General features: G+C 36.1%; 1 protein-coding gene and 1 long non-coding RNA gene across 4 annotated transcripts in view; one reads left to right on the top strand and one right to left on the bottom strand.

Annotated features, from left to right (window-relative positions):
• Nucleotides 1–6,059, top strand: part of LOC113810122 (uncharacterized) — a 7,335-nt gene extending 1,276 nt beyond the window's left edge. Inside the window, exons 2-3 of the long non-coding RNA XR_003476107.2 lie at nt 5,581–5,676; nt 5,885–6,059. This is a non-coding gene — a long non-coding RNA (uncharacterized lncRNA). The remainder of the gene's footprint in view (nt 1–5,580; nt 5,677–5,884) is intronic.
• A 65-nt stretch (nt 6,060–6,124) lies between these two features.
• The window catches only part of LOC113810121 (uncharacterized), a 19,926-nt gene continuing 16,050 nt past the window's right edge, over nt 6,125–10,000 (bottom strand). For 2 of the 3 annotated variants that reach the window (XM_070140859.1, XM_027361823.2), the window contains exons 2-6: nt 9,585–9,691; nt 9,323–9,418; nt 9,045–9,179; nt 7,378–7,434; nt 6,125–7,165 (exon numbers count right to left, since the gene is read on the bottom strand). In XM_070140859.1, coding sequence (XP_069996960.1) covers nt 7,105–7,165; nt 7,378–7,434; nt 9,045–9,179; nt 9,323–9,418; nt 9,585–9,691 — 456 coding nt within the window. In that variant the 3' untranslated portion in view covers nt 6,125–7,104. The remainder of the gene's footprint in view (nt 7,166–7,377; nt 7,435–9,044; nt 9,180–9,322; nt 9,419–9,584; nt 9,692–10,000) is intronic. The other variant, XM_027361824.2, reaches the window with a different exon arrangement.

The raw sequence follows: 10,000 nt of genomic DNA, 5'->3' as shown, positions 1-10,000 counted from the left end.
GAAGGAATGACCCGGGTCATGAACCCTTAAAAGCTGGGTCGGACACTTGTTAAGAGCCAGTCATCAAGTGTAGTGATCGAAGGTACTTCGGTGATGATGAAAAAACAAAACATATGTTATTTAGCTAATAATGCAATGTAAATGAATGTTTCAGGGCAGATAGCATATAGGTTGATATAATATAAAGTGATTAGTACAAATAAAATGAAAAAAAGTACTATCAGATTTGTAATATATATGAAATACTGGTAGTAGTTAGCATGACATTAATGGTAGTAACGTCACGTGACGTACATGCGCAGTCTGAGGGAAGTTGCTTTAAAAGCTGTGCGTGGACTTAATGAATTTCCGACTTATATGCGTTCCACATGCAGGGACTTAGCCACAGTTAGTGCGTGTGGACTCTGCCTCGGCACGGCATTTGTCGTGACTCTTTTTTTTTTCTCTCTCTCTCTCTCTCTCTCCATTTATAATATACTTTGTCTCTGCAGATCATTTCATATATCAGTGAGTGTATTTTTTACATATTTTTGTGACGGTACCCTTAGATTTTCCCTATCTTAGCGTGGTTATGATATTAAGAATAACCTCGTTTTTCCTTCATCTAATAAACAAATATCGAGTATGAGCATGCACAGTCTACCAGGTGGAGCTTACGAGCAGACCAGGCGGAGGTCACGAGTTGACCCAGCCGAGTTTATGAGTTGACTAGGGTACGAGTTGATACAGAGTACACATATATTTAGGAATTATGCAGTGAACCCCAACCCCCTTGGCTCCAATAGCAGGGGAGGGAATGAAAGGGAACAAGAATTACAGGAGAAATTATAAATGATGTACACAGAATCAGTTAAATATTAGGTAATTTATATTGTCTTCACCCCATGACCCCCCTGGAGCCCCAAATTCCTGCCGGGAAAAATAAATAATCCATATATTCACAGCAAGAGAGCATTGGACAGACTTGGCATGCAAGTAATGTGCTCTACCCTGCAGTAAATACGTGGAGGATTCTTTGTCTTACATGCCATCCCCTGTTATCAGGGCCAAGATTATTACTAATGGGGGATTTCCATGGCATAATTTTGATATATTTGGATTGTAGAGAATGAGAGTAATCCATTGACACCAAAATTGCCATGATTTATGTGAAGGTATTTTGAAATATTACCCTTCAGGAATTTGGTATAGATGGACTATGTTATTCCTTGCCACAATAGGGAAATTAGTAATATTTTTTGTCTCACACGGCCATCAACACTTCAATTATTCAATGTTTCAGTTACATATAGTATGATATGTCTCGTTATTTTTCACCGCAAATTATGCTAATGAAGTGACTTCTCCTCTCCCAGACTAAGCCCCTAATTACTCAGCCACTCCTGGGGATCTACAAACATTGAGTATAAACCAAAACTCTTAACTTGGTGACTTTGCCCCCCAGATACCCAACCTATTGCTGTAATTCCCTTTCAGGAGAACCTCACCTGATTGTTGTGGATAGTCTTTGGGTGCCATTTGTTATGAATTGTTTTCTTCATTTCTAATGTTACTCTTATCCAGCATAGAGTACAACATGTATCATCGAATGTCGTTTTTAACATTTTTTATGATAGTCTTATTAGATAAGCATTACATGTTGCACAACTTTCTTATTATCAACTAACCATATTTGGAGTGACTTATTTTCTGCCAATCCATCTATTATAGTCTAAATTTACCTTATACCATATGGCTGTGTGAAAAAACTGAAACTTTACAGGCAAATTATCACCAGCTTGTTTGTATATGTTCTATGGACTAAAACTATTATATCAAGGTTGTATATATCATATTTCATCAGATGAAACCAGTTGATATCAGTACATTGGTTCCAGCAATAGAAGGCATGAGATATGACAAAGAAAGTGTGAGTTAAACCTTGAAATGTAATATAACGCAAAATGTGCACATCATAATGATGCTCCATATCTGAAGTGTATCAGATGTGCGTATTTATATTTTTTGGTCAAATGAATATTTGTCTAGATCTTTAGAATTTTAATGTGGCTTCATTTTTAGTTAAAATATATTACTTATTTCAACAAAATAATAATATTTACTATAATATAATAATCACATAAAGAGCTTACAAGTAATTGTAGTGTACTTTTTGTTTTAGAAGAAAACAAAAGCAGGATGAAACACCAATACAGTGGTTCAGCTTTGTACAATAGGCCAGGAATTTCAACTTGGTGATCCTCCGAATACCTTGCTTGTTGTTGTCGTGGGAGGGCTTAGGAGATGAAGACTGGGCCCCAATGTAGGGGATCACCCCAACCTTGGGCCTCAGCCATCACCTGAACTAATTTTGTTTGGTCTTTTCTTCTATACCTTCCTCTTTCGTATCTTCTTTATTCCCTTCTTCTATCCCATTCCCTAGGTGTAAGAGCTGTGCGGAAAGGATGAAAGGTTGGCTTTGCGTCAGTCATGAATGGGCTCTGGGAGCCATGGGCACAGTATTCCCTTGGTTAATTGCCTAGCCCTTACCCCGTATGGGGACCCTGAAGGGTAGACCGTTTCTTTTCCCCAGTTTATTCAAGATCACCATGGCCAATTATGAAGATTCTTTACCCTTAATAGGGTCATTAAAGCTTACCCCTTAGTGAATTTGATTTTGATGATTTTCAAACCCCTGCCCCTCCTTTGACCATGGCTCCGACCACTGATACTCATACCCTCTCTTCAATGCTTACGAACAAGTCTAAACATTTCTAAACATCCACCCAGGTTATTATTCAACCTCTAGAAAGTACCCCTTCCTCTTCCCCAACATTCTCCTCTTCATCTCCTGCTGCACAGTCCTCTTCAATGTCTACCCCTTCATCCCTTATTACTACTCTTCATCCTTATTGTCATCCCCCCTGCAGAACTACTCCACTCCACACCATCCAGCATCGCACCAGTGGGACAGCCGGCCATGGTCCTTTTTCTGTACGTCACATATGTGTGACACCTGGCACAAGTGGGTTAATACTTGCACTGGAACTGGAAATGACAAGGACTGGTCAGACTGTGAAAATTACCTACTTTCCTGCCTGATGAATATGATGCACTGGCAGTACAGTGTTACACTATTCCTCCTAGAGGCCAGCATAAATCCCACATCAATATTGCTAAGATTAGTTTCCATAGACAAGACCTCCCCCATGAGCTTTATATTGGTAGACTGTCTTATCATGTCCGACAATATCAACCCCTTCCTCGTCAGTGTCAGAAATGTTAGCGTTTTGGCCACCCAGCCAAACATTGTCCACAGCCCGCTGCCCTCTATGTGCCTAACTTGGTCATGACCATTCAAATTGCCCTGCTCAGTCATGTACGTGCCAGTTGTGGTGACTCCCATAATGTATTTTTTAAGAGCTGCCCTGCATATAAGTTTATTGTGAGGTAACAGTCCTCAGATTAAACTAGAGTGAGGCCAGACAGGAAGCACGACAACAAGGTTTTTCTATCGTACCAGACAACCTAAACGTGTCACTCCAGGCTCTCCTACTACATTCTCTCCTACACCTTCCTCTTCTTCTGCTCCTCAGATATCTATCTCCTCTTCTCCTCCTTATAATAGAATCTTTGTTTCTCAGTCCTCTTTACCCTCCAGAAACCCTTAAAGACATCCAAAATTTATTAAAGATGGCCCAAGGGAACACTCTGCTCCCTTATATACCCCTCAATCCCTCTGTTCTTCTTCCTTCTACATTTGAAGTATTTGCAGATATCCATCCTCCTCCTCAAGTTCCCTCCACCCCCCTTCCTCCTACACCCTCTGTACCGCTCCCATTTGAATACTCACACAAATTCCCTCTATCACAACAGTGTCCTTCTCCAGACCCCTCCCTTCCAGAAATTCTTCCTGATACTTCACCACCTTTCCCAGTCCCCATTTCTTATCCCCTGAATTCTTCTACTTCTCCAACAGCCACTTCTGTTTTCCTTGATCAATGAAGCTATTCCTTCCCCAGTCACAGATTCACTCAGTTGCTCTACCCACTTATATTCCCCCAACCCCTTCCCAAAATACCTCATCCTCTCAGCCACCCAAACCACCCAAACCAAAGGCCTCCCCAAAACCCCATCCTTCCCCACTATCCCTCCCACTCCCTTATGGATACACACGTGAATCTCTTTTATCACAATACCCTTCCCCAGACCCCATTTTCCCTATAGAACCCCCGGACATTACTCCCTCACCTACTCCTGATCCTTTATCTCAACCCTCAGATACCTAATCCCGTATTACTAAGACAACCTTATCTACCATTATCACCTATTATCCCTATTCCTTCCCCAGTCACAGATTCATTGCAATTCACTTCATCGCTCTACCTCCTTAACCTTTCCCATTTTACTAATCCCTGCTCTACTTCATTTATTTCCCTCCTTTCCATTTTCATTACCATACTTTCCTATAACACCCTCTAATCTTTGACATCTAACACCTTCCCTCTCTCCCTGGATTATTCTACTTTTCAACAACTATCTATTTTTCCTTGAATATTTTTCCTATACCTTCTCAAGTGACAGATACACTATAATTCACTCAGTCGCCCCCTACCTCCTTAACCCTTCCCTTTCTACTAATTTTTGCTATAGTTCACTTGCTCCCCTTTTTCCTTTTCACTACCATACTATCTTATAATGCTCTCAGACCTTTGACATCTAACACATTTCATCATAATTTTTAACTTTCCTTTGCCCTTTCCGACACAATACTTTATCATAGTGCTATATGACCTTTGATGTGCAGCACATTTATCTTCAAACATTAAACATTTAAACATTCATCTTGGTGAACGTTGAGCCCAAGAAAGTAGCTTGGTCTTTATAAATTACCGAGATAATGTGACCTCCCTTAAAGGATGAATATGTGTGTGGCATCAGATAATTGCTGTGGCCTCCATTCATCACAGCACTCCTAATGAGATGACTGAGTACTTCCACTATACATATTCTAGCCAGAAAAATCTTGTACATCTATTTGACAACATTTGGACAGATAATAAACCATACCAAACTTTGCCTTGTTGGAATACATGATGCAGCTTTCCTTGCTCTTGTTAGAGCACTATAGGCATGGAGGCACAGGATGTAGTTGGAGTGCCTCTGTGGTGATCAGTTGTCAATAGACTTTCCACCACCTACAAAATACGAGTCATATCTGATTTTACAATTGAAAGGAGGTAAAAAATTTAGCAGAATACAACTGTTTTACTTAATTTCATATTGTTTTATATTTATATTAGGGAGGATTCTCCCTCCTACACATCATTTATAAATTACTATGTGAGCTTTGATGGCATAATATTATGGGAGGAATTTTACCCATCCAGGAACTGCTCTTTGGTGTTCTGTTTAACAGTTAGTTGGTAACATAAGGTCATAAAGATTGTCTATAAAATAGATTTCTGTGGGACATTTGAATTATTATTGATCAAAGAGTTTCAGGTTATTAAATTATAAATTTTATTCCTTTTTGTGAAAACAATTGAAACTGGTTGTAAATTTCTGTGTAATGTGTACTAATAGTAATATCATTTTCAGGTCCCTGGTGAAGAGTATTCTGTTCTTTGCTGTTGGTGTCAAAACTGCAAATGATTTTGTTGGATTTGATGTTCTTAATCCAAATCCACAGTAAAGGTTGGTTTTCATAATTCTTTCATATTGCTGTGATAATATTTTTCAATATTTCAACCATTTTTTTAGACTATATTTGAGGAAACTTAGGGTAGATTATACATATTTTATTGGACTGATAAATGCTTGCAGCTTTTAGCAAGACAGTTGTTTGAAATATTGTAAATAACGTTTAAAAGTATACATTAATATATTTAATCTTATTTTACAGGTGTGTCCGTATAAGAATTTTCCTGAGAAGATGGTTTAATAGAAGAAAGATTGTTTCTTATACACATGTATAGTATATTACAATGCCTATTTTGTAATTGTTTGTGTAAACACTGTAAAAACTATATGAATTTTTATTTCTGTTTTTGAGAAATAACAAAAGGTTAAAAAAAAGACATTTGAGGTATCATTTCACCTTTTTCAGGTCCATTTTTTTACCGTTCAGGGAAAGAAAATCAAATCATGTGAAGAAATTTATTAATTAAAGCACTAATATCCAGATAATATGTTTAGGAATTAATTATTTGATTTTTTTGTCTGCGTTCCAAATACCAGCTTATCAGCTGATTCCAAATACCAGCTAATCAGCTGATTTACTTTCAACAATAAATATTGTATTAAGTCCAATAATGATAAACAAATACACTATATATATGTACATTTTTTGTTACATCTATAATATAATTATATCAATGTTCATCCATTTCATTTAAGCTGCAGTTCACATGAATCACATTGCAACTTGAAAGGTATTTTAAGTGAAGCGACTTATTTAACAAAACAAAAATCTAGTATTACATCTGTTGCATTTGGACAATTACCCTAAGAACAAACTATGTAAGCCTAAATAAGAATTACTTCCAAAAAACTTTAGCATTTGTAATATTATCCTAATATAAAAAGATTTATATAAAATAAGACACTCAAAATTTCATTTGAGGTAACATAACAAAGCTTTTTGTTTTATTACAGTGTATATTTTAGTTGATGAAATTATAATTTTTAAACAGACAAGTTAGACTTAAATGGGAAAGAGGTTTCCATAATATTTCTATATATCATTGTCTTTGTTCTTTTTGTTACTACTCATCTCTTCATTGTAATACAATAAAGAGATTAAATATCTGAAATTTCCCTGAATGTTCCTTCAGTCAGAAGCAATGAAATGATGATTGTTGAATTTTCACGTCTCTTGAAACGAATCAAACAGTTCTTATAGAGAATGTTTCTAATTTTAAAATTTCCCAAAAATTTAATCAGTCTACAAAAACAAAGAATAGAATAAAATCATCAATAATTTTACTTATTATAAGCATGTAGTATTTGCATTTATTTGCTGCTCCATAAGGAACATTTTGTATGAGTTACTATTTCTCTATTATGGTCACTTGCAGAGAACTTTATTAGCCATTCATGAACTATTACCTAGGATAAACAAGCTCAGTAGTATCCTGCAGCTCGGTGGTCATTAGAATGGTGTGGCCGAGGAGGTGCTGCAGGTCTAGAAATATAAATAGATAATATTAAAAATATATACATTATTTCTTAGTGATGTAACTAATATACTAATAATACTTACAAAACTTACACCCAGAAATGTCAGCATAACTAAGTAAAATTCAGATGGAACAAAATATTCCAGAAGAAAGGATGTTTAGCACATACTTGTTATTACTGATACAGCATGCAGTGCGACTTAATTTACACACTCACCTGCTGTTTTTTCCATTGCTATAGTATACATCATGGTAGTTGTTTCTGTCCATATATCTGTATATATAGAAGCAAAGCCATGCAATTATACCCATACATAAAACAAAGAAATAGCTACATAAACCTATGATTGTATAAGCAACCACAACGACATGACCTTTGCAAGGCCCAAAATCTTTACATTTTTAAAGTATTTACTGACTTGTATTTCTTTAAGAAAATTGATTTGAATTTAGTATGATAAAGGTAAAGATAATGGACCTAACAAATAAGATATACGTGACTTGTAATACTTTGGAACTATCTGCATAAAACTAAGGAAACCAAACAAATCCCATACAAAGAAACATTAAGAAGTTCACTTTCTGCACTAGTATCTTTCTAAAATATATAATTTGTTGACACTGAGCATATATTGAAAATTAATTGTTTGCTTCATTTTGTGAATAATACTTGGAATGAAACTAGTTTTTAGCAATTTGATCAGCAATGTTGTTTACAATTGAGGTGTCTAAAGTAAGACAATAATAAGTCAACAATAACCACTGCCTATTTAGCATGTTTTAGGAATAAACTTAAAATAATGTTCATGGTTTTAAATTGCATGGGATTGATAAGACCAAGGCACTGCACTCGAGAATCTTCTTGAAGAATGCTATACCACCTACTAGTATTAACAAAACATGATAATAAAATCTTTATCAAAAGACTTCCAGTGTTTATATCTGAACTGATTATATGACAGAAAAAGGAGAGAACAAAAAAAGAAATGAAAAATGCTACACAAGCTGCACAATCAGAGAAATTGAAAAAGCCATTATGTAATAATTATACAACACCATTTTTCAAGGATGTTTCAGCAACTTTTAAAATGAAAGAGTATTTAAAGGAAGACTTGTTAAAACCTTTGCCCAAAATTTGAGTACATTACTACTTCAACTGAGTATGGATGCTATTTACAAAAAGTTAACAGATTAATCTAAACTGACTTGACTTAGAAGACTTCAGTCATGAAATTCAGTACAATCTATAAACATGAATATTTTTTAACACAGCAAATACAGATACACTTTAAAAGAACAAAATAAAAACACAGGATAAAATGCATTAATAACTACAAGCATCAAATCTACAAAATAAATCCCTACAAAAAGCAATGTATAGCATTTAAGACAGACTAAACATGAAAGTGAACTACACTTTCAGCCAGTATCATTAAAAGATGGAAAATTTATGGTCTGCCTCAGGAGTAGATCCAGAGAATTGTGTGGGAAACTACATTTGTAGTGGGATGTAGGATTTATGGGGGAAATATAATAGAATTGTCAATTACAATGTATATTAGAAAGCAATTTGAACTGTAACTGAGGTTTGATTCTCTAATGACCTCATAATTATTTCAAGTATTTTAAGTGATTTTACATCACATATAAAACTGGAAGTAAAGCCATTGTTAATATTATTACAGTGATTTTTCTGCTTTTACATAATGTATTATCAAGAAGAAATCATACATTCACGTTAATGAAAATTCTTGAACAGCCAAAGAACCAGCCCTGGATCTACCCCTTGATCCAACTTATCTGCAATGGCCTATAATCCTGTCAGATAATATCTTATAAGACGTTTCTAGTGGATCATTAACCAATCTACACGGTCAAGTATACCTCTCTCCCCTGTCCATCCTTTCCATCCTGTAGTTTTCGCGAGAAGGAGGTCGACGATAAGGGTCATCTTGGCGGCGGTTGAAGTCGTCCCTCCCCTTCGGCTCAGGGTAATAAGGGTTGTCACGGGGTGTCTCTCTGTGGGAATTAGTGTGTACATTTGGTAAATTACATTGTTACCATAGGCTGTTTATCCTACAACTGGCAAGGTGAGGAATGTGTATGAGGAAAAATAAAGAAAACAGATCAATGCATCCAGTGTTAAAATCATTCGAATTTACCTTCTGGGTGCTTCACTACGTGGTGGGTGAGTTTCTGTGACTGCCTTTGCAGCGGCCGTGCCAGCAGCTTGTAGTAACGCCACTTTCGATTGTAGGCTATTGGAAAATGCTTTTAATGTAAGACAACAATATGCCAAACACATAAAAAAGAGGACGACTACATCAGCATTGGTAATGAAGGACATTCATTGATTCTTATACTGCCATATTTTGTCCAGTCATATATTTCGCACATACCTACTTATAATGCAATACATCTTACCCGATGATGGTAATGGTGTTGAAAATGCAGGCGACCGTAAGCAAGAGGCACACGCCGCCAAGAACGCCCGCGACTATGTAGATCTCATCTTGCATCGAGATGCTTTCCTGTCGTGGAGAGCGGGCACTTAAGATATTAGGAAAAAATCTTCAAATGGTTGTAACCCCTCCGATCAATTGATTATTTAGACTGTCTGTTATAATTCGACAACACATATTTCATATACTATTTATTTTAGTTCACAATTGGAGCCAACAAAATAGTTTCCTGTTCTTTTGTAATACCAGCACTAAGCCTCTCTAACGCAGCAAATGCCGTTTAATTGTAGCCTATTTATAAATCCAATATTCAAAACTCGGGGCCCATAATCTTCCTCCAAACATTTACATGATGTTTGTTCATACATCCATTCAGGA

Source organism: Penaeus vannamei, chromosome 3, assembly GCF_042767895.1.
Source record: "Penaeus vannamei isolate JL-2024 chromosome 3, ASM4276789v1, whole genome shotgun sequence".
NCBI classification, from domain to species: Eukaryota; Metazoa; Arthropoda; class Malacostraca; order Decapoda; family Penaeidae; genus Penaeus; species Penaeus vannamei.
This window is presented reverse-complemented; position numbering and strand designations above follow the sequence as displayed.